Source organism: Drosophila bipectinata, chromosome 4 (assembly GCF_030179905.1).
Source record: "Drosophila bipectinata strain 14024-0381.07 chromosome 4, DbipHiC1v2, whole genome shotgun sequence".
Classification (NCBI taxonomy): Eukaryota; Metazoa; Arthropoda; class Insecta; order Diptera; family Drosophilidae; genus Drosophila; species Drosophila bipectinata.
Genome location: NC_091740.1, coordinates 5,464,687 through 5,489,228, shown reverse-complemented (window position 1 = coordinate 5,489,228; position 24,542 = coordinate 5,464,687). Strand labels below are relative to the sequence as shown.

Here is a 24,542-nt window from a genome sequence, read left to right as displayed (position 1 = left end):
AATGGGGCCAACGGCCCGTCAAACTCCAAGGCCCTCAAAAGCCAAGGAGTTGCTGAGATGGAGAAGCCCCCCACAGAGGGGCAACATCTGGAGGCGGGACGCGCCGGTGCGGAGGAGGTTGCCAAGGCAACTTCTCCCAAAGCGGGGCTAGCTATGGGACCACCGAACGGTGTGGAGAGGAAGACCCCAGGGTCAACCTCTAAACCAACCGGCGGTGCCCCTAAGGCGAACCCTGGTCCGGAAGCGTCTCACTCGACGCAGCGTAAAGGATCCTACAAGGACAGAAGAAGAGCAGCCTTCATTCTGATGAGGGCGGACCCATCGGCCGAAGCCAACCCGGACCAGGCCGAGATTATTAAGTGGGCAAGGGAGATCCTACCCGACTTCAATCCGGAAAAGGCGGGAGAAAGGCTGGATCCGAAGAGACGCACTGGGTCAGACCCTGCCAAGGAGGCCGCGCAAAGCGCGAAGAGGCAGAGGTCCACAGAGGGAGAAGCCCCCCAGGCCAAGAAGAGGAAGGCCCAGCCGCAGCCGCCCAACCGCTCGTTCGCTGAGGTGACGAAGGGAAGAACCCTAATTGGAGTCCTGGACAAGGGCTCCAAGGATGAGATGCTGCGAAGTGGAGGACCCCCACCAGAATGCGAAGACGCAGGATGGTACCAGGGTAGCGTCAAGGTGATTGCTTGCCAAGACGCGCGATCGGTGGAGACTTACAAGCGGATGATTGCATCGCTTGGAGAGGTCTACCCTGGAGCTAAGCTGGTGGCGGTTGACTGGGACGAGATCCCCAGCAAACCGAGGGCGCGAGTGTGGCTCACAGAAAAGCCAGCCGACCCTAAGACCATCCTGACAATGCTTAGGATGTGCAACCCGACGCTCCCCACGGCGGACTGGAGAGTCGCCAAGGTCGAGGAGGGGGTGGGATTGCGGAGGCAGGTCGTCCTCACACTAAACGAGGAGACCGTAAAAGCCCTGGAGAGGACGGAGCACCGGCTTAAATACGGATTCGAGCATGTCTCGGTCCGTATATATAAATCTGATGCGAAGGCCAAGCCAGGAGGTAGTGGTCTGGAGGCAGACACACAAGAGCCAGACTTGGAGGAGCCGACCGAAGAGGGGCACCCGGAGGAAATGTCGGATGTGGAGGAGGACATTCTAGAAGGGTACACCTCGGAGGAGAGCGACTTGGCAAGGGCGCATGGTGGTGTCGGAATGGAGGACTCTCTGCTGGGCTCCGAGACGGAGGCAGAGATAACTGTGGTGGAGGTTTGTAAGGAAGTCCCTGACGATCTTACAAATAAACCTCCACCACAGTAAAGCAGCGTCAGCTGCCCTCCTTCTCCACCTCGCCGAGAGTGGAGCAGATGTGGCCCTCATCCAGGAACCCTGGATCCTAGGAGACAGGATTCTTGGGCTGGGGGCGTCGGAGTTCAGGCTCTGCAAAGCCAACACTACAGGTAAAAGGCGAGCCTGCATCCTCGCAAAAAAGAACCTTAACCTCTTTTTGCTACCCAATTTCAGCAATGAAGACCACGTAGCCGCAGCCGTAGAGAGCCCAAATGGCCCTCTAAGGATATGTTCGGCGTATATGGGCCACGACCAGGAGGCCCTTCCCCCGCACCCGCTGATCAAACAGCTGGTGGAAGACAGCAGGAAGCACAAGATCGACCTGATCATAGGTTGTGATGCTAACGCCCATCATCATCAGTGGGGCAGCACTGACACAAACGAGAGGGGTGAGTCAATCTTCGATTTTATCCTAGGCTCCAATCTTTTGGTGGGTAACAGGGGTACAGAACCCACTTTCATAGTCAAGAACAGAAGAGAAGTACTTGACGTCACTCTTTACTCTGAATCCCTAGCAGACAGGATTGTTAGATGGGGAGTCCTAGAGAAACACTCATTCTCAGACCACCGATACATAGAATTAGTGGTCAATTTCGAGAACTTTAATCGACTAACGGTACGCAACCCGAAAAAAGCGAACTGGGAGTTATATAGAAAGAAGCTAGATAGTTCCTTGGGAAATCCTCCAACAGGGAATGTGGATAGTAGGGCAGCCCTGGATGCCATGGTGGATACGCTCACGGCAGCGTGCGCCAGGGCATTCAATAAAGCTTGTCCCAAAATCAGATCGGGCAAAAGCAAGTCAAAGAAACCACCATGGTGGTCGCAAACACTTGCGCCCTTTAAAACCAAGGCCCGCAAGGCCTTCAATTTTGCCAGAAAAACAAACTCGGAGACAGCCTGGGAGTCGTACAAAGCGGACCTTAGGCGATATAACAAAGAGCTTCGCAAGGCAAAAAGAAATGCCTGGGCCGAGTTCTGCACGAACATTCAGGAAACATCAGAGGCCTCTCGACTCAGGAAGGTCCTTGCAACTACTGCACCAAATGTAGGATACATTAAAACCTCAGAGGGCAACTGGACATCGTCCAGCAAAGAAACCCTAGAGGCTCTCATAGAGACACATTTCCCGGGATGCTCTCGAGAAGACGCAACCCTGGAAATGCAGACACAGGGGAATAGCCCACCCACCAACAATACCTATTGAACAATACCTATTGAATGATAGATATCTCAGCTGGGCAATAAATAGCTTCAAGCCCTTCAAATCCCCGGGTCCAGATGGCATTGTCCCGGCTCAACTAATTAAAGCCGGTCCCAACCTGAAATCATGGGTCAAGACAGCTTTCTCAGCAATCTTCAGGATGGGCATCGTACCCCAAATGTGGTTGCGGACGAAAGTCGTATTTATACCCAAGGCGGGAAAACCATCTCACTGCACCCCCAAGGACTTCAGACCAATAAGCCTGTCGTCCTTCCTTCTCAAGACAATGGAGAGACTAATCAGCCTCCATATTAATCTTACTATAAACCCAGATGATATCTCGGGATCACAACATGCGTATAGGAAGGGCCGATCCACGGAAACGGCACTCCACGAAATCACTACTTTTGTCGAGAAGGCACTTAGTGATAAGGAATACGCACTCATTGCTTTTCTAGACATAGAAGGTGCGTTCAACAACATCCTACCAAGCTCGATAACCAATGCGCTGACAGGACTAGGAATAGATAATCAATCCGTACGCCTTATTAAGCAGATCCTGGTAAACAGGACTGTTGAGGCGTCACTAGGAGGAGAATCTATTCATAGATACGTCAGAAGAGGCACCCCGCAAGGAGGCGTACTCTCACCCCTACTCTGGAACGTGGCGGTTAATAGCCTACTGCGATCCCTTGAAGGGGGTGGTTGCAAAGTTATCCGCTTACGCGGATGATGTCGCAATTGCCTTCTCAGGAAAATTTCCCCAGACTCTATGTGACCGCATGACGGACAAACTTAGGGTCCTCTCAACATGGGCAGCTAGAAATGGACTAGGTGTGAACCCATCCAAAACAGAGCTCGTCCTCTTCACCAGGAAGTACAAAATACCAAACTTAAGGCTTCCAAAACTATTAGGAGAAACACTTTCTCTTAGCGATAGCGCCAAGTACCTAGGGATTACGCTAGACAGGAAACTGGACTGGAAATCAAACACTATGGATAGAGCCAACAAAGCTACAATCGCGCTCTATACTTGCAGAAAAGCCATTGGTCTTAAATGGGGAATGTCACCAAAAATAGTAAGATGGCTTTACACAGCGGTCATAAGACCCATCCTCTTCTACGGGGTGGTGGTATGGTGGCCCGCTCTCACCAACTCCACAATCAGGGAGAAGCTTAGGAAACCTGTCGTACCTGGTACTGCGTACCTGTCGATAATCCCACCTTAAAATACAAGGTCTACATTCCAACAAGGGAGGAATGGGACACACAAATCCCGGGACCAGCCGGTTCCCTCCATATTTACACAGACGGTTCAAAATTGAATGGCCAGGTGGGAGGCGGTCTCCATTGCGAAAAGCTGTGTTTAAATGAGTCCTTCAGACTCCCAGACCACTGTAGTGTTTTCCAAGCAGAAGTAATAGCTATCGGAGAAGCACTCAGATCCCCAGCACTTATTGGTAATCAGGACACAATCTGTATCTTCTCAGACAGTCAAGTGGCACTCAAAGCCCTTGACGGTCTTTCATCCAACTCCAGGACAGTGAATGACTGTCGCAGATCTCTTAACGAGATGGCAGAGCAGCATGACATACACCTCATATGGGTGCCCGGGCATAGGGACCACGAGGGTAACTGCGCCGCCGACGAACTAGCAAGAGCAGGTACTACCAATCCTCTCCTACCGGAGAAGGAACCAGTAGGTATCCCCTTAGCTACGTGTAGGCTAAAATGCAGGGATCACTTTGACCGCGCATCACTGCGGAAATGGCGAAACCTCCAAAACTGCAGGAACTCCCGCATGATATGGCCAATCCGATCTAGGAAGAGGTCAATGATGCTCATCGCCCTGAATAGGCAGGACTGTAGTCTGCCGATCAAGGCCATTACGGGACATTGGTTAATAGGAGCACACGCGGCTAGACTAGCGGTGCCTCATTATGACTACTGCAGGAGCTGTGGAGACGAAGAAGAGGAAGAGACAGTCGCACACCTCCTGTGTCAATGCCCTGCGCTGGGGCGCATCCGACTCAAATTCCTGGGCGCAGCAATACTTACAGACCTTACAGACCTCGCGGAGGTCGCTCCACACAGACTCGTAGCCTTCATCCGTAAATCCGGATGGGACCGCGAGCCGCTTCAAGAAGGATAGAGCACCCTTGGGCACATAAGTAGTGGGAAGGGAGAGGTCCTTTTGTAGGATCCTTGCCTGTGCGGTATCACAAGGAGCCCAAGCGGCTCAAGTGGATGGGGGTCAGAAACCGGCCCTCATCGCCGCCTCAACCTAACCTAACCTAACGCTGTCTTCGGTCCCCGCTGAAACCTGCATAATTCATTTCAAACAAAACAATTTACATTCCTGATCAACTTTTCAGCTACTCGAAGCTGAAGCGGCACAGACGGTGGCCAAGCCTAGATTAACGGCCAGAAAGGTTCTGCTGTGAGCTTTGTGAGGTAGCCTGTCTTATGAGTCCACTTAATCAAAAAGCATGGGCCAAGCACAACATATTTTTCCCAATTGTTACCAAAATTTTCTTAGTATTCTTGGAAAGTTAGGCCCTATACCTTTATCATACTAGTTCGTCTTTTGGCTTTGACGCAATAGCCATTACTGAAACCCGGCTTAATTCATCTGTCACCGATCAGAAAATTCTTGTTCCCAATTACTCTATCTACCGTCTCAACGCCGAGAAAACTTACTTTTTTGGAGTCCTATTTGATTCGGTCTGGGTTTTTTCGAATCCAGTTGGTACAATTACGTATTACGATTTCAAAAAGGATAACCAGATCGTTTTCAGCGTTTAATCAATAATTTTATCTCTTAATACCCTTAACTAAATTTGACATAAATCAAAAATGTATTCATTTATGACTTGCTCAACCATTCAATATTAGTCGCATGTAGACAGGTATTTATTGTGCTTCTGGAAAAAGTATTCAATTATATCATTAAAGTGCAGTAACTGGTGTAACAAATCTACAATAACGCAAAAAGTCGCTATCTGCGATGAAATTGCGAATGTTTTTGTTGAAAGGTAATTAATTAATATAAAACCATACAATTAAAACTCTAATTAACTCAACCTCGATAACAACGAATCTTAAATAAGTTCGCACACATCGTCAACGAGATCAGGACGAACGACTGTTCCTAGTGCAAAGAAACTTGTCTTTTAAAGAAACCGAAAATCAGCTAGCAGCGTAAATACTAATACGTTTGCCCCTGTGCTGCCCGAAAAAGAGTTTTTTTTTTTTTTTTTTTTTTTTAAATGTGTGTATTTATTTAACATTAACGGGTATACTGCTACCTTTGTGGCAGCTTGAACAGGTTGTAATTTACAGGGGAATATCAATAAGTACGTATCAATGATTATACATTAATTCTATATGTAATTAATTCTATTTTCTATATATAATTCTAAATTATTTTAATTTTACATTTTTAACTACAACGGCTATATGAATCTTAAAGGAAGGTCATGTGGATGGTATCTTTTTAATCTTCTTTTTCTAGGTCTCCATGTTAGCCTCTTCGCTAGGGAGTTAGGATGAAAGCCAAGGCGTTCATGATATTTTTCTGAATGTATACGTATTACATCGCCTATCTTTGGGATTTTAAGATCTCTTTCTATATCCCTAGTTCTCATGAACCAGGGGGCATTACAAATCGATCTGACTATCTTACTTTGCGCTACTCGTATTTTTTTCAGGTTTGACTTAGACGCTATGCCGTAGACTTGTAATGCATACTTCCAGATTGGGCTGAGAATAGATTTGTAGATCCTAACTTTGTTGGAAAGTAAAAGCTTATTTCTTGGTGATAATAACCAGGACATACTTGCTGCCTTTGAAAGCACCGCCTGCTTTATCATCGTTGTGTGCCTCTGGAAGTTAAGTCCTCTATCCAAAATCACACCAAGGTACTTGTAGTAGGCTTCGTGACGAAGCACAGAGCCAAGCATGGAGATGCCTGGGCAGATTTTTGGCCTTGTGGAGAATGTGACACAAGCACATTTGCTGCAGTTGATGCCTATGCTCCAATCTGTAGTCCACTTTTCAAAACGTGTCACGTACTCTTGCAGACCCAAGGTTGCGATTTCTATGCTTGGACTTCTGACCATAACAGCAGTGTCGTCAGCGTACGTTGCGATCAGCATGTTACCATCGTCGACTTGGGTACAGGCCCAGGAGTCTGGCATATCTGATGTGTACAGAGAGTAAAGCGTCGGACCTAGTACACTACCTTGTGGTACACCGGCTGAGATTGTGCGTTTTGACGACTTTTCTCCATCGAAAACCACACTGAATTTTCTCACCGATAAGAAGCTCTGAACTAGGAGAAAAAGCTGAGGCGTTAGGAGGTTTTTCAGCTAGCTTAGAAGACCATCGTGCCATACCCTGTCAAAGGCTTGTTGAATGTCCATGAACACAGCAACTGCATACATTTTGTTTTCCATGGCTTCAAGAGCGAAATTGACCACGCGATATAGCTGTTCAGGTGTGCCATGACTCTTTCGAAAGCCAAATTGCCACTTTGGAATAGCTCTGCTTACCCTTTCTAGTGCAAGGATGCGATTCAGAATGACTCTTTCCATCATTTTACCCAATGCAGGTAAGAGACTAATTGGCCTGTATGCATCTACCTCAGTGGGTTGCTTTCCAGGCTTGGGTATCATCGTGATGATAGCATTCTTCCATGCTCTCGGGTAATGACTCAGCCTTAGGACGCTGTTAAACAATAGGACTATAAATAGTAGTGCCTTGATGGGAAGAATCTTCAGCGTTTTATTGTCCAGAAGGTCCTCTCCTGGTGCTTTTTTGTTTTTGAGGTTTCCGATCTGTGCCTTGACTTCTTCCAAGGTTACAGGCTTACAGGGAAGAGCCATTTGAAATGGTGTGTCCAGTTGTGTTTCTACAAACATTCGGTTTTCCAGTGGAGCTAGATCTAGCGGCTTAAATCTATTTTCCAGATTATCAGCAAAGATATCCGCCTTCTGCTGACTTGACCTACACCAACCGCCAGCGGGATTTCTGAGTGGAGCCTTTGGGATGACCTGTCTCTAAAATCGACTTGTGAGTTTCCATAAGGAGTAATTGGTAGATGCATCTGGACTCGCATTTTCCAACATCTGGTCTATATGGTCCTGCTTGTTCTTGGTCAGGACTTTGCTTAGCCGGTTTGACAGTCTTTTATAAATCCTGTGGAAGCGAATATCTCCTGTGCTTGTGTATTGTCGACGGACTTTTCTTCTAAGCCGTATGAGAAGTAGAGCATTTTGTGGGAACAGATTGTTGCTATTGTGATTCGAACGGTGACTTTGGTTCGGGGTAGCAGCTGTCGCAGCAGTGTGTATATTTTCCATGAAAGCTGCCACCGCAGCTTCAAGATCGTCTGGATTGTTGATGACCGTGTTGAGGTTAATGCTTCTGTCCAGGGACTCCTTAAACTTTTCAACAGAGGAGCCGGGCGGGAGTATTGATTTCTTTTTTGGCTTGCATTGCGGTCTTTGGCTTAGCGTTGCGACGATGGCCAAATGATCCGAGGACAGCTCGTATTTGGTTTCGATTGCAAGTTTGTGGAGTGGTACCCCATTTACGATGAAGAAGTCCAGGGCGGTTGGTGTGAGCCTGGTATTTGAAGAATAGAAAGTAGGTTCCCCAGTAGCTAGAACTTGGCTTGAGCTTGAAACTATGGCCTCTTGGAGACGCTTTCCCCGGCAACAGGACCTTAAATTTCCCCACCATTGATGCTTGGCTTTAAAGTCACCTCCAGCTAAAAATTTTGGACCTAGAGAGGCTAGTAGCTGGTCAAAATCTTGTTTTGTCCAAGGCTCGCTGGGCGGAAGATACAAGGAAGCTATTTTAAGTAGACCTCCATTTGTTTGAATTTCAATGCAAGCTAGCTGTAAGTCTGTTCTCGTCGTGGGCTCACTCTGCGTATGGATAATGCCGGTCTTGATAAGGATAGCAGAGCCGCCTTTAGCAGTGTTGCTAGGGTGATTGGCAAAATATTGGTCATAACCAGGAATGTAAAAGTTAAGACCGGGACGCATGTGCGTCTCGGTAATGAGCATTATATCTATTGAGGTATCAATAAGGAAAAGACGAAGTTCTTCAATTTTCTGTACTATACCTCTTGCATTCCATAATCCGATTTTTATTTTTGCCAATGTCATTTCCTAGAAATTAAAACCTGAACTAGGTCGCGAAAAGCCTTGTTCGACTCTATCGTTTCCATGACCAATTTGAAGAGTTGATCCAGCCTAGTGTTTATGTCGACGATTGCCTTTTCCAGAGTAGACAAGCTCCTGTTGGGGTTGCGGTCGCCTCCTGGTATATGTGTGGCAGACTCGGAGCTACGTCACTCGTACTTCTCGGAAGGTTATTCCTTGGAATGTCTGCATAAGAGACGCCGTCTCTGATGGCTGAATAGAGAATAGTTGTCCGCGTTGGCTTTCGTTGGTCCTGCCGTTGAGTTGCTTAGCCTTATTCCAGATTTTAGTTTCCTGCTTAGTTCCATCCTGACTTTGCAGCCTTTAAAACCTGCAGGGTGATTTTCACCGCAGTTTGCACACAAACATTGATTGTTCGTGATTGCCTCACAAGATTTGGAGTTAGTATGATGATCTCCGGCACAATTCCCACACACAGGCTTTATGAAGCAGCAATTTTGAGTGTGCCCAAAATTTTGGCATTTAAAACATTGGACAAGGTCCTTGTTTCGGGTAGCCTTTTCCACTGTTACTCTATGCCTCCCGATTTGCTCAATTTTAAGCGACTCGGCGACATTCGTAGTTTTCTTGAGATTGACAAAAAATAGATTTTGTCTATCATCAACATTAACGTCGGCCGTAGGGCCGCGACTGCCAGGCTTTCTTGGACAGTAGATATTTACAACCTCGAAACCTTTGCCCGTGAAGCAACGCTCGATTTCCTCCTTTGGAACCGTGGAATGTATGTTCCTTAGCACCAGCTTAAATGGCTTGTCCTCACGGAGTTGATGATACCAAAACTTGCAATTTAAAGCAGTCAGGTTACGAACCACCTTGCGGAAGGACTCTGCACCGTCAGTGTATATGCGAGTAATTCCGAATTTCGATGTACGAATCTCATAACTACTTTCTGTAATGATTTCATTAAGAGTTCGTTCCAGAGTGAGGATGTCAGTGACCTTTGGAACACATATGGGTGGAGGTTTTTGGCTTAAAATTTGCGGTTGGCCAATAGGATCATTCGTCTCCTCATTTGTCTCCATCTCCTCAATTGGGTTCGTTTCTTCAGCCAGAGATGCGAATCGGTTGTTGCGCAGTCCATTGGACGTCGAAGGAAGATTTAAATTGCCCATTTCTTTACGTCATCTCTTTCTTTACCGCAGCTTGTAGGGTTTCATTTCCTGCTGCGAGAGGTACTTGTTGCTTGAAACGAGCACCCCATAGCGGGTAATATCGGGACATTGTTGGTTTCTATAGGCAGAGGCCCTCCTGAAGAAACTGCTGAAGAGACTGGGCTGCTATATGAAGAAGCTGCGACGGTGAACGTGGTGGTACCAGAACTGGCACTCGTAGCTGTAACGGTGTTGGTAACAGGTGTTGCAGAGCTAGTTTTAACTGCGTCTGAGATTCGTTGACCAAGGGAGTCCAATTGCCGTTGAGCCAAGTCTCTTGCAAGACTGGCTCTAAGTTCCGCTGGAGATTGGCCAGCGATTTTCTTCATCTTCTCAAATCCGGGCAGTTCTTTCTGAAAAGGCGGATAAGAAGGTGTGTTGTCATCCATTTATTAATTTACTATAGTTTTCGATTACGAAAATTATAGAAATCAAATTCAAAATCTTCAAAAGTCTTTGCTTCTTATCTCTCGCTGGGCAGTGGAAGCGCAAGCGAGATACAAGACCGAGCCCAATGGGCAAATTCGTACACAGCGCTTGCACTATGCTCGAGTGGTAAATAGGTCGGACTCGGTAAAGACCCCGGCGGTACGGAGTCTAAAAATAGATTACGCGCAGATAAGCACAACAGAAGAAGTTGAGGATCACTCTGTGGTTGCTAATTAGGAGCTTAACACGACCGTACGATACAAGTGCACAAACTCGAGTGCCCGAAAAAGAGAATGAAAACAATAAATTTATTAAGCGGGCTGTGCAGATTAGTATGGATCGTTACATCCAAATCAATAGGAAACAAAGGTTAAGGCGGCCGAATCTACTGAAGTCCAGAAAAGGAAGGCAAAGCCTCCGCTTTTTTATATACTATACGACAAAGTAGTTCTTTTGTTCTTGTTAACAAAGTGGTTGAGCTTTTAATGTTCGAGTATTTACATATACTTCAAACTAGAAAATGATCAAATCATCAGTCGTTAGGCGAATGAAGTTCTTATGTTCTTGTCAACAAAGTTATTGAGGTTTTAATGTTCGAGTATTTATTAAACACTATATACACATACTTCAAACTAGAAAATAATCAAATGATCAGTCGTTAGGGGAATGTGCATATGTACTGAAGATGGAATCCTGCAGTATTGATTCCCGCGTGAGTTTTCAAGTTCGGTCATGCTATCGAAAGGTGAAGAAGGTTGCCACAATACACCCCTCCTAGAGTTCCAGTTGTGAAAGGTACTTTGCTGGGAATCTTACTCGTCGTCCTGATCTTAATAACTGCTCAATTGTCTGGACAGTTGGCGCTGTCGTCTGCTCCTGTGTCGGAGGCATTTCGTCTTTGAAGATGTATGCTTTTGTCCTTGTTATCCTTTGTGTGGCCTTTGAGCCTAATATATTTGTCGTGATGTGTATATTTTTCGTACACTTCGTACGGACCCTCATAGTTTGCTTCAAACGGGGTTTTGACTCGATCCACTCTGACGAAGACGTGGGTACAATGGTTTAGATCCGGGTTCACAAATTCTTGCGGTGTATGATGGCGCACTGACTTAGTGGTTGGCAGCTGAGATATGATTTTTTGAAGAGCCTTAGTGAACTCGGACTTGTGTTTTTGTGTGCTTGGTGCAAAAAATTCGCCAGGGACCCGTAGTGCGGTGTCATAAACAATTTCAGCTAGGCTCAACCCGATGTCGCTTTTGATTGTTGTACGTAGGCCTAGTAGGATTAATGCTAGGAACTGCTTCAATTGATTGGATTGGCGCATTTTAAGGCAGCTTTTAACGTTCCATCATACTGTTGTCTTGTGGGTGGTACGCCGTCGCACTATGGGGCCAACGACCACTTTTTGTGGCCATAAGTCATTTTTCAAAAGTCCTTCAAGAAAGGATCTAATGACGTTATTAACTTAAGATAACATCAAGCTTTAATGATGCATAACAGAAAAGTTAACAGAGATCGACACTGTTATGTTTTTAGCTGTCAAAGTTCACTGTTAGTGCCGATAAAAAAACACGTGGTAGATTATCAAAATATTTGCGTTTTTTAAAAGAGTTTTAGTAGACTAAAAGGATTTAAAACATTAATATTTGATATGCAGTCGAACCAAAGGGGTTTGTGTTTGTGGGTGTCAATTGTAGGAATTGATCGTGTTGTTTTTGTAATGTGTGTATTTGTGTACCCCCTGAAAAGGTAAAAGCTAAATTTAAGTACATTTTTCAAATGGAGTAAACAAAAAAATTTAACCTAGTTTCACCTTAATATTTGTACGGTGTTGTAGTGTCTTTCGTCCTCTTTCAAATGAATGTAGTCTTAAGCTGCACATGTTTGAATTTTTTATGGTATTTTGATTTTTAGGTCAGTGCCTGAGCAACGATAAATTGTTCGATAAATGGAAATCAGCTGCTACGAAAAGCTGCAAGAAGTCTGCTACTTTGGATTGCTTTAGGAAAAGTGTAAATGGGCCTATATCTGAAGACCAAGATACAAAATTAGTAGTCCAAAGCGAACAATTTTGCTTTATAAATAAAATAATAGTCTCAGAAACTAAGGCCGAGGTCCCTTTACAAAATCTTCTTGAACATACAGCTGCACGGATTGTCCAGTTACAAGAACCAGTTCTTCTTAAAGTTTTGGAAGAGCAAGGAACAAATTTTCTAACAACAGATCTTATACTTAGCTATGGATTTGATGGTAGCTCTGGGCAGTCAAATTATAACCAGGGTAATTCTAACTGTCAAAATCAAATTGATTCAAGCTTATTTGCAACTACAATAACCCCTTTAAGAATGGTTGATCCATCTGGGAACATAATATGGAATAACCGAACTCCACAGTCTGTGAGATTTTGTAGACCACTGAAACTGGAATTTTTAAAGGAGACGAAGGAAACCATTTTAAAAGAAAATAATAGTTTAACCGAGCAAATCCAGAAACTTCAATCCCTAAAAGTTATTTTTGGAGGTGGAAAAATAGTTTATATTAAGTTTCGTCTGTATTTAACGGTTATAGACGGGAAAGTTTTAAACGTTTTGACTGGTACCAAATCCACCCAAGCCTGTCCAATTTGCGGTGCTTCTCCTTTAGATTTTCTGGGAAATGAAAATTTTAAGTGCGAAAAATTTTTACCACATTTGAACAATACGGTTTAAGTCCGCTTCATTGTTGGATACGATTTTTCGAATTTATTTTACACGCTGGGTATAAATGCGAGGTCAAAAAGTGGCGCATAGTAGATGAAGCGGAAAAAAAACTTGTAATTATAAGAAAGAAACAAATTCTAGATTTGTTCTGGAAAAATATATGTCCCTAAAAGTAGACGTGGCAAAAGTAGGGTTTGGAAGCTCTAATAACGGAAACATATCTCGCCGAGCCTTTTCTAACCCATAAATGTTTTCGGAAATAACAGGAATCGACCTCCAGCTAATAAAAAATATGGGAATTATCCTTATATGCCTTTCAAGCCAATTACCCATAAATGTAAAAAAATTCGAAAAATTTTGCCATAGCACTGGAGAGATAATTGTTGATAAGTATCCTTGGCTTCCGATGACAGCGACTGTTCATAAGATCCTGGTTCATTCGAGTGACATAATAGAAAACACAATAATTCCAGTGGGATCCTTCGGAGAAGAAGGAACAAAATTTACAAGTCTGATCGGCTTCACCATGCAAGAAAAACCAACAGAATAGAAAATTTTACGGATGTTTTTCAAAGAGCATTGGACACATCCGATCAACTCATTTCTACCGTTAATTTATCAAAGCGTATACAGACTCAGAAGCAATTAAGCCTACCTTTAATAGTTACTGAATTGCTTGATGGCGTAAGTTGTACTTCAGATACGCATTTAGAGGAACTTTTAGATGATCAATTTGAATTTTCTTTTGATATGGAACTGCAAGCCGAAGAACAAATACAATAAAAATAGAAATGAGGTACTTAAACATAATATTTGAATTACTCTACATGAATTTTAAAATCTACTATTTACAGCTCGTCAAGCCTGACATTAATGCAAATGGATATTTTAAGGAGCACTAGTGCCTTTTTATTATTCAATAAATAAATATAGACAAATAAACATATATTTTTATGATTTTTTTACGGAATTTTATGATGAAATATTATAATAGGTATATCTTTAAAAAAAAAGGTGGTGTCACGCCCATTATCATAAAACATATTTATTTTTATACCCTTGCAGAGGGTATTATAATTTTGTCGAAAAGTGTGCAACGCAGTGAAGGAGACATCTCCGACCCAACAAAGTATATATATTCATGATAAGGATCACCTCCTGAGTTGATATGAGCATGTCCGTCTGTCCGTCGGTCCGTCTGTCCGTCTGTCTGTCTGTCCGTTTCTACGCGAACTAGTCTCTCAGTTTTAAAGCTATCGTCTTGAAACTTTGCACACACCCTTCTTTTCTTTGCACGCAGTATATAAGTCGGAACTTTATCCTATAGCTGCCACATAACTGATTGATAGGAAATGGGATAACTTTGGTGTCTTTAAAGTTAGAGAGTTCAAATTTGACACAAAAGCTATTTTTGGCAAAATATTACGACATGCCACATTTTTTAAGGATCGGCCGACTATATCCTATAGCTGCTATATAACTGAACGATCGAAAATGACCCAACATTCGTGGACCCAACTTTTTTGAAGATAGAAAGTTGAAACTTAATACAGATTCTATTTTTGGCTAGTTGATTCAACCTACCAAATTTCATTAGGATCGGCCGACTATATCCTAAAGCTGCCATATAACTGAACGATCGGAAATGGTTTTTGGTAGAAATACCAACTTTGGTATTGTTAAAGATAGAAGTTTGGGACTTGTTTTAAATTTTGTATTATAATAAATTGGAGTATATTATCATATTCTCATAAGGATCGGCCAACTATATCCGATGTTTGCGATATATATCTGGTTTTAACTGCAAGGGTATATCAACTTCGGCTCCGCCCGAAGTTAGCTTTCCTTTCTTGTTTTATTATAAACTCAAATCCGAAAACCAAACCGAAATATCTCGTTTCGTTTTTGAGATATTAATTTCGGACACAAAAAGTGTTCGTTGGCCCCATAGTGCGTCGTATGCAGGTGCTTAAAACCACAAATTTTGGCAAGCTCTTGGAATATTGTTGTTTTGAATTGTCGACCTAATTCCGTTGGGATGTGGAAAGGGATTCCCCTTTCCCCTGTGGAAGGGAAATCAGCCCGGAATCAACTGAGGGAAACTGTCGACTGAGGGAATTGCTGACAGTATCCGTTCCATGAAGGTAGTGGGACGACGAATTCGATATTGATGTGTTGGAAACGGGCATCGCTGGCGCCATATTCTCCCCGTGGTGGTTTGGTGTGTCGTTGAATTTTGGCATTTTTACAAGGGTTTTTAGAAACATCTTTTGTCAAGCGGGGCCAAACGAATTGTTTGCCGATCAACTTGTTCGTTGCCTTAACACCTGGATAGCCCTGCAACCATGATTTGGCGTAGGCATTTGGGGACAAACGGGCGTATCTGGCTATTGGTGACGTGGCAGCACAATTGCTTGTTTGAGCCTGAAAAAGACAATTTTCTTAGCGAAATGGTATTTTCTGCATGAAAATTGAGTAGCGATTGTAGTTCATCATCGTTTTCCATTTTTTTTGTCCCCACAGATTTGCGGGTATCGGTGCTGAATTGGCTGATCCAGTTTACTGGCAAGTCTTGGTGATGCTTTCTCGCTGTTTTGACTAAGGGCGTACATCAGCGGCTTGTATTCGGGAAAAATTATGAAGTTCCTGCCTTCCAACGCGTACTTGAAGTGAAAAATGGCCTGATAGATAACAGTCATCTTTCTATGGTGCTATAAAGAGCTGCTCAAAATCAAGTCTCTTTATTCACTATGTCTGACATTTATGAAAATTCAATTCTTCTTTGTTGAAAATGGACCCGAGTGTTATGTTAATTTTTGAGAATACTAGACTCTCTTCTAGGTTTTCTTCTAATTTCTCAAGTTTTTCTGTATTGTAGGCTTATTTATTTAAATGTTGCAGTTTTCCGAGGTTAGTTGCTTCTTAATCTAAAACTTTGAAAATGGTGTTTTACGCTTTGCTGAAGAAATCTTCAATAATTGTGTGTTCTTCATTTATATGTTTAGTGATTTTTGAAAAACGTAAAAGGACTTCTTGGTTGGAATGATTCTGTATTGCGTCCTTGAGCATGTGAGTAAGTGTGAGCTTGGGATATTCATAAAAAGTGGGATATTGTATTGGGTATTGGGTATTGGGTATATTGTACTAGTGCAGTTTTTGTCACTTAGCTGTCGTTAGAGTCACGTGGTTATTTTTCCTGACGCGATGTTTCGTGAATCTAGGTGTTATTTTATTGCGTTATTATATTTTATTTATTTTTTTCCGAATAGGTAGGGTCTGAAGTGGCCGACGGCCCACACGATGGCGAGCATTTCTTTTTCTATTGTGGCGTACCGTGTTTCGGTGTCGCACAACGTCCTGCTAGCGTACGCAACGGGTTTGTCGCGGTTTTCGGGTCATTGTGAGAGGAGTGCGCCAATAGCAAAATTACTAGCGCTTATTGTTAATTTAACGGTTTTTTCGAAGTTGGAGTATTGTTAAATCGGTTTATTGCAGAGTAGAGTTTTATCCATTTCAAACGTTTTTACAAATTCTTCGTTTATAACTACCGACCTTGCAAAATCTTTTATGAATTTCCTGTAATAACCAAGGAGGCCCAGGAAAGACTTAATCTGTTTGGTGTTCTTTGGGCAGGGGAAATTCTTAATCGCTTCTATCTTATTAGGTTTCGGTTGGACCCCTTCTTGGATCACTATGTGGCCGATGAAGTCGATTTCTTTGCGTAGGAAATTTTATTTTGATGGTTGCATTTTTAAATAAGTTTTTTCGAGTTTGCCCTCCGTCTAATGAAAATGCAGTTATGCATATCTCTTTAGGGTCCATTTCCATCTGATGGAACCCACTGGCTAGGTCGAATGTGAAAAAATATTTCGTTCTACCCAGTTTATCTAGGATATCAGTGATATTCGGAATTTGTGTTTGAATATTTTGAATATTTTAATATTTTTGAATTTTTTGAATATCTTGAAGATAAAAGTTTTTTTTTTTTTTTTAGATTTTGTATATTTGGTATTAAATTTGTAATACTATGGTATTCTCATAAGGATTGGCCAACTATATCCAATTTTTGCGATATATATCCGGGTTTAACTCCAAGGGTATAGCAACTTCGTCTCCGCCCAAAGTTAGCTTTTCTTTCTTGTTTTTTCTGAAGTATTCATTATTATTTTGTATATAAGAATATGTGCAATATTTAATATTAAGTACATATTTTTTCAACAAAATTTTGCCGCTAAAAAAATGTAAAAATATCCTAGGAGATTATCTATCACAGATTCAGTGCCGAGCGTACGAAAAAATAAAATAATTTATTATAAAACAAACCTCGGAGATCATCTAACGCAGAAAAAGTGCCAGGCGTATGAATACGTAAAATACTTTTAATCAGCCAATAACTATTTATAGAGGTTGTAGGAGTGGACACTTAGGATTGGTAGTAGTCTCAATTTTAAACATGGAAAGCCCTTTCCATACCGATTCCGGTAGACCATTAGTCCCAGCGATTAGCACCATGACCAGTCCGTCCAAAATCCTGAAACCAACTGACCTCTTCGCTTTCATCAACCAATATCCTACGTACGACGGACCACCAGGAAACTTAGAAAGTTTTATTGAAAGTGTCGGGGAGAAAATTATATTAATTCAGAGTGCCCTAAGGTGTATTGCTTTTATGGGCAATCAGAAATAAAATTAAAGCAAAATCCAACAAGGCACTTACGCTGTCAGGAGCTCAATTAGAATGGTATAATATAGAAAATAATCTCTGCAAATTTTAAGCACCAAAAAAGACTGTGGCAATGCTTATAAGGGATATACAAACATTCCCCCAAGATTCTACGGTAGGAAAATAAAACTTGGAAATTCCCTCGTCTAAGGGAACAACTCAGTTCAGTTGTAGAAGATCCGACCCAAACGGATAACTCAAACCTACTGTACCACAAAAATTGATTGAACGCTTTCCTCGTCGGACTTAAAGAACCACTTCGCTCCACTGTTAGAGCACAACGCCCTATAAGTCTTGAAAAAGAATATTAAATATACCGAGCAGAGCAAGCCTTCTTATCACAGTGTGATGGTACCCACACGTTTATTAACCGCAACAACCCAGACCAAAATACTTAAATAGACTTAAATTATCAAACTATTTAAGTCATTTCCAAACTTATTACATAATGACGATAAAGCTCTATCCTTAACGAATGTAATAAAGCACAACATTCCAACGGCAGACTCAATCCCAATTTATACAAAATCTTACAGATACCCCTGTACGGTCATTTTCGTTGTCGTAATGTTCATTACGTTTTCAGTGCATACCACAACCCTACAATCGATACCTGATTGATGTCTATCGATCTCGAGACCCCGGTCCCTTTGGAAAGCGGGACATCTCTAGGTTTCTTCCTTACGACTTCTAAGCTTACGACTGAACACACATTTTTTGTTACATTTACCCATTACACATTACACATTTTGTTATATCTAAAATCAATTCAAATTAAATTCAGTGACATATCCAACCCTGTGTTTTTATAAAACGGCAACAGCAAAGTCCCCATAGCAGACTTCTGCTAATCATTGACTCCCGTCTATCGGCGCAGTCACAACATTTTTTGGTGGCCCATGAGGGAACCTGTTGTTAAATGTGCCAATGAATGGAATTTGAATTGATTTGGAACTAACAATTGGGCTCAAATTAATCTGAAACAAACGGCTATTAACCTATGCCACGTGGAACCACGCTGCGAGACGAATAACGGACAAAGGAAGGAGAGATTGCTGCGAGACGAATAACGGACCAAAGGAACGACGAATTGAAGCTGGAAACTGCTACACAGACTGACTGGAAGCCGGTGAGTGTTTGTATGTGAGGGCTGTGATTTCAAGCGTGCTGTTGTAAATTCAATAAAACTATGGGTATCGACGATGAAAAGACAGGCACACAAGCCAATCCTTCCCCATCCGACCAGTTTGCTGGTTTGCACGCGAGACAGAAGGATTTATGGAACAGGTTGACGCAACTCGAGCGTAACTTCAAGAAGGATAGTCAATCCCAAAAATCCAAACATTATTTTCTTCAGCGACTTAGCACGTTAAAGGATTTATCCACCTTGTTTGAAGCGAATCACCAACAATTGGTCGATCAGCTGTGTCCCAGTCAACATGTATATTTCTCAGACAACCTATACGAGCGGTTTGTTGAAGAGCACCAGCACATCTTCTGCAACATCTCGGAAGAATACGACAACAAGTTCTCAGTGATAGCCCAAGGTTCCCCACCAATCGAGTCCGTCACTCCAATTTTATCATCCAACATTCCGCTTCCGAAGCTTCCAGTTCCACGCTTTTCGGGAAGCTTTACTGATTGGCCCTCGTTTTACGATGGTTTCCTACAACTCATCCATGACAACAACACTCTCTCTAACATCCAGAAGTTTCACTTTCTCAAGCAGGCCTTGCCCAAAGGACGGGACCAGGATGTCAGTCACATGGCATTAACGGATTCTGGGTATACGGTAGCCTGGGATCTCCTCGTCAAGCGCTACAACAATCCACGTCTCCACTTTATGCACACCATGGCGGCACTGTATGGGCTTGAGTCGGTTCCCAAGGAAGCTTCAGAAGGTATCAGGCGCGTGCTAACCCTGGCTAATGTTTGCATTAGTGATCTTCGACGTTTAAAAATAAACATTGATTGCTGCGATCACTGGCTAGTGCATCATCTGTTAACCAAACTACCAAGCAGCACTACGCAAGCGTGGGAGCACTCATTGGGGAGCTCCACCGAGATTCCAACCTTTTCGATGTTGGAGACTTTCCTGCTGGAGCGCTTAGTTAGCATCGACCTAATCGAAAATCGAAATGAACCACTTGGAACTCGTTCAGCACCAGGACAATCTTCCCATCCACGTGCGCCTAACCGATCCAACTTCAATTCCACTAACCGCCACAGTTTTCATGTGACTACGGAAGTGGGAGCACCCCAGTGCACTCTCTGCCAAAGAAACCATGTTCTCCGGAGATGCCCCAGTTTTCTCACGAAGGATTGCTTTGCTCGTAAGACGATCGTCGATCACATAAAAGCATGCCTCAATTGTCTCAGCACAGGCCACGCGCTAAGTCACTGCGGCAGCACTCGCAATTGCTTACAGTGCGGCCAACGCCACCATACGCTACTGCATTTTCCGAACATAGCAACCCAGCCTACCAACTCTGCCCTATCGCGACAGCCAACGAACGGTGTCCAGAGCGCGCAGGGCACCCAACAGAGCGTAGCATCCCGCTCATCTGTTTTGTCTCAACAGCACAGCTTAGCCCCCGGCTTAACTGCTTCGAACGAGACGCAACTCCTCAGCGCAGTTGCCACCTATCAAAATCCATCCACCACGATTCTCGCCACGGCCCTAATCCGAATTGTCAACGACCAAACGGGACAATCTGTTTTAGCCAGAGCGTTGATTGACGGAACGTTGGAAGGAACACTTATCACCGAAAGCTTAGTACAGACGCTGGGTCTCTCACGCACCCCTATATCTGCGGAAATAACAGGGATCGGCGACTCCTCTCACAATCGTTGTCGACATAGTACCAATTTTGTCCTAAGCTCGATTTCAGGTTCCCAGTTCACATCGTTTGTATCCACTGCATTTATTCTCCGTACACTTACAGGGCACCTTCCAAAATCGGATGTCGACCCTCGCTCATTCCAACACCTTAAAGGATTGCAACTCGCCGATCCCAATTTTGCCCGCTCCGGTCGTATTGACGTGCTTGTGGGCGTTGATCTTATTCCACAATTGATGCTCCCAGAAGTTCGACGAGGAACTCATGAGGAACCAATCGCACAAAACACTTTCTTGGTTGGATTGTTTTTGGACCGGTGAGGAAATCCATGACACACTCCATAACTGTCCGTTGTAACACCACGACGCTTGATCATCTGGTGCAAAGGTTCTTCGAACTAGATAGCGTGCCGTCTGAACGCCAACTCACCACAGAGGAACGATGGTGTGAAGAACACTTTCGTCAAACCCATGTTCGACAGCCCAACGGGAAATACATGGTTCGCTTACCACTGAAAACCTTGTTCGACCCGTCACAAGTTCTAGGCCGATCAAAACATATAGCCTTAAATCGTTTCTACACACTAGAGCGAAAATTGCAGCAGCGCGATAAGCTTCATCAACAATATCTCCAAGCAATCGAGGAATATTTTGACTTACAGCAAATACAAGATGTCACTACAAGCGAAGACAGTCACTCTCATATCAACACAAATGGGAAGCTCGGCGTCTTCTGCAGCACGATTCCACACCATGCAGTCCTGAAGGAGGACAGCCTGACGACTAAACTCAGGGTAGTCTACGACGCCTCTTGTAAGAGCTCCAACGGGAAATCACTGAATGACATTTTATGTACTGGCCCAGCTCTACAGAACGATTTGGGAGGAGTGATACTAAATTGGCGTTGTTATCGCTATGTTTTCGTAGCGGACATCCAAAGGATGTACCGATGTATCGAAATGCATCCAGAGGACTCTCAATTCCAGCGCATTTGGTGGCGTGACAAAACCGGAAAGTTAAAAGAGTTCCGTCTCACCACAGTTACTTTCGGAACAGCATCAGCGCCATACACAGCGATTCGGGTGATCCACCAAATAGCTCAGGACGAACGAGAAAATTATCCGCTAGCAGAAAAGGTACTGAAAAGGGAGATTTATGTTGATGACGTACAAAGCGGCCATGAGACCACGGACGGTGCCATTCGAGTGCGAAACGAGGTCATAGCAGCCCTCCGCTCGGCTGGTATGCATCTTCGAAAATGGGCAGCGAACCACCCGGCGTTGCTTAGTGATATTCCTAAAGTAGACCTCTGCAACCACTCAATCTTCGAAATGGACAATAAAGACAGCATTAAAACGCTTGGACTGTACTGGCAGCCAAACCCGGACGTCTACAGATTCAAAATCCATTTCTCGATCAATCCCACACTTTCGAAAAGGGCTCTTTTATCAACAGTGGCGCGGCTCTTCCATCCATTAGGATTTTAAGCACCCTTGATAGTCATGTCAAAAATTCTCCTCAAGGACGTATGGAGCTTCCGTATGCAGCAAACTGATGGCACTTACCGTGCACTCGATTGAGACGACATGCTACCAGAGTTTTTGGCAGCGCGTTGGCAGCGATATCTCGAACATCTTCCAGAAGTTCAACACATTCGCATACCACGCTGGTTCGGTTGCGATTTCAGCAATGTGATATCTCTTCAATTGCACATGTTCTCCGATGGGTCGTCCCTCGCGTATGCAGCGTGTGCCTACCTTCGAGTACTCGACACTGCTGGAATGATACATACACACTTAGTCGCAGCTCGCACTAGGGTTACACCAACAAAGCCTCTCACCATACCGCGAGTGGAGCTTTCCGGAGCAGTTCTAGCTATCAAACTCGCCACATGGATCCAGCAGCAACTTCACGTGCCTCAGATGCGGGTCACAGTGTACTACTGGTCAGACGCCATGATCGTGCTTCACTGGATATATGGAGATCCATGCAGGTGGAAGACTTTTGTAGCCAATCGAATTGGCAGCATCCAAGAGGTCAGCTCTGCTTCCCAGTGGGGTCATGTGTCTACGCAGGACAACCCTGCGGATTGTGCAACGCGCGGTTTAACCCCACTCCAGCTCGCGCAGGATAAGCTCTGGTGGAGCGGCCCAGACTGGTTGCAGGAACCCGAAGATCATTGGCCCAAGGTAACTCTTACTTCTCCAGATTCGAGCACAATCTGCGAGGAACAGGCAGCAAAAGTTATCCACGCTCACACCTGTGCATCCACTGATTCCTTTGTTAAGTCATTTTCGTCATACAGTCGACTTGTATTTTCCACAGCATTCATTAATCGCTTTATCCATAATACTCGCTGCAAAAGGGAGGCTCGGCTTTCCGGACCAATTAGCGTAAAGGAGTTTTCCAAGGCAATGTATACTCTGGTTCGCGTTGTCCTCATAAAAAACGCCCATCTGAACACCATGCATGGGGGTGTGCAACTGACCCGTGCGATCATCCATCAGCAGTTTTGGATCATTAATACCAAACAAGCGGTAAAAAGAGTTCTCCGACAGTGTGTGGCTTGCTTTCAGCATCGCCCTAAACCCTCTCGACAATTAATGGGTGATCTTCCATACCATCGTGTTAATCCGCCGAAAAGAGCGTTCGAAGCTACAGGTGTGGATTACACAGGATCTATCGATGTCAAGGCCTCGAGGTTCAGAGGACACACTACATACAAGGCCTATATTGCTGTATTCATTTGCCTCGCCAGTAAAGCTATCCATTTGGAGCTGGTGACAGGACTCACAGCACAACATTTTCTCTGGGCTCTCCAACGGTTCATTGGACGCCGCGGTTTTGTGCGGCACATGTACAATGACTGCGGCATAAATTTTATAGCAGCAGATAAATCCCTACAGTTGTGGTCTAACGAGTTCCGGCAGGAAATCAACCAGACAGTCGTCCCAGAACTCACAAAGCGCTATATTCAGTGGCACTTTAACCCCCCACACAGCCCAAACTTCGGAGGACTTTGGGAGGCTAACGTCAAAGCCGTAAAGTATCATCTTCATCGTTCCTTCAAAGGATACCCAATGACTTATGAACAATTATCAACCGTTCTTATCCAGATAGAGGCCTGTCTTAACTCTCGGCCATTATGCCCGTTAACCGCGGATATTAACGATCTGCAAGTATTGACTCCAGCTCATTTTCTCATCGGAGACTCCATGCAATCGCTTCCCACCCCCAGTGACAAGGACAAGTCGCTCAACACACAGTTCATGGAGGGACAACGGATCCTACGCCAGTTCTGGAAAAGGTGGAGCTTAGATTGGTTGTCTCACCTTCAGGCACGCCCTAAGTGGAGACAAGAGGAAGAAAACCTGCAGGTCAATGACCTAGTTATTATCAAGGACGACAGGACAGGTCCAACCGATTGGAAACTAGGTCGTGTTACAGAATTACACCCTGGAGCCGATGGGATGGTACGAGTTGCAACAATCTATACAGGTTCGGGTACATATAAGCGATCAGTATCCAAGATCTGCAGATTACCCATCCCGAATTACACGGAAGCTAAAGTCGAGGAAGCTAATCTTGAACAATAGTGATACACGCATTTGATCTCACATCCATACCACAGCAAACATTTCACCTGTTTTTTTCAGTTACCATTAGAAGGATGTCTTAATGCTGGACCCAGCATTGCGAGGCGGCATGTACGGTCATTTTCGTTGTCGTAATGTTCATTACGTTGTCAGTGCATACCACAACCCTACAATCGATACCTGATTGATGTCTATCGATCTCGAGACCCCGGTCCCTTTGGAAAGCGGGACATCTCTAGGTTTCTTCCTTACGACTTCTAAGCTTACGACTGAACACACATTTTTTGTTACATTTACCCATTACACATTACACATTTTGTT

General features: G+C 44.0%; 2 protein-coding genes across 7 annotated transcripts in view; both read left to right on the top strand.

The window, feature by feature from the left end:
- Positions 1-24,542, top strand: part of LOC108124132 (43 kDa receptor-associated protein of the synapse) — a 443,392-nt gene that overhangs the window by 272,841 nt on the left and 146,009 nt on the right. The window lies entirely within an intron of this gene.
- On the top strand, positions 1,290-2,554 carry LOC138926821 (uncharacterized). The gene is made up of 2 exons (XM_070282372.1): positions 1,290-1,457; positions 1,522-2,554. The coding sequence occupies exon 2, from the start codon at positions 1,589-1,591 to the stop codon at positions 2,552-2,554; it is 966 nt and encodes a 321-aa protein (XP_070138473.1). The 5' UTR covers positions 1,290-1,457; positions 1,522-1,588.

Excerpts from the sequence above, each read along its gene's own strand:
- LOC138926821 (XM_070282372.1), top strand. The coding sequence starts at position 1,589 with ATGGGCCACGACCAGGAGGCCCTTCCCCCGCACCCGCTGATCAAACAG.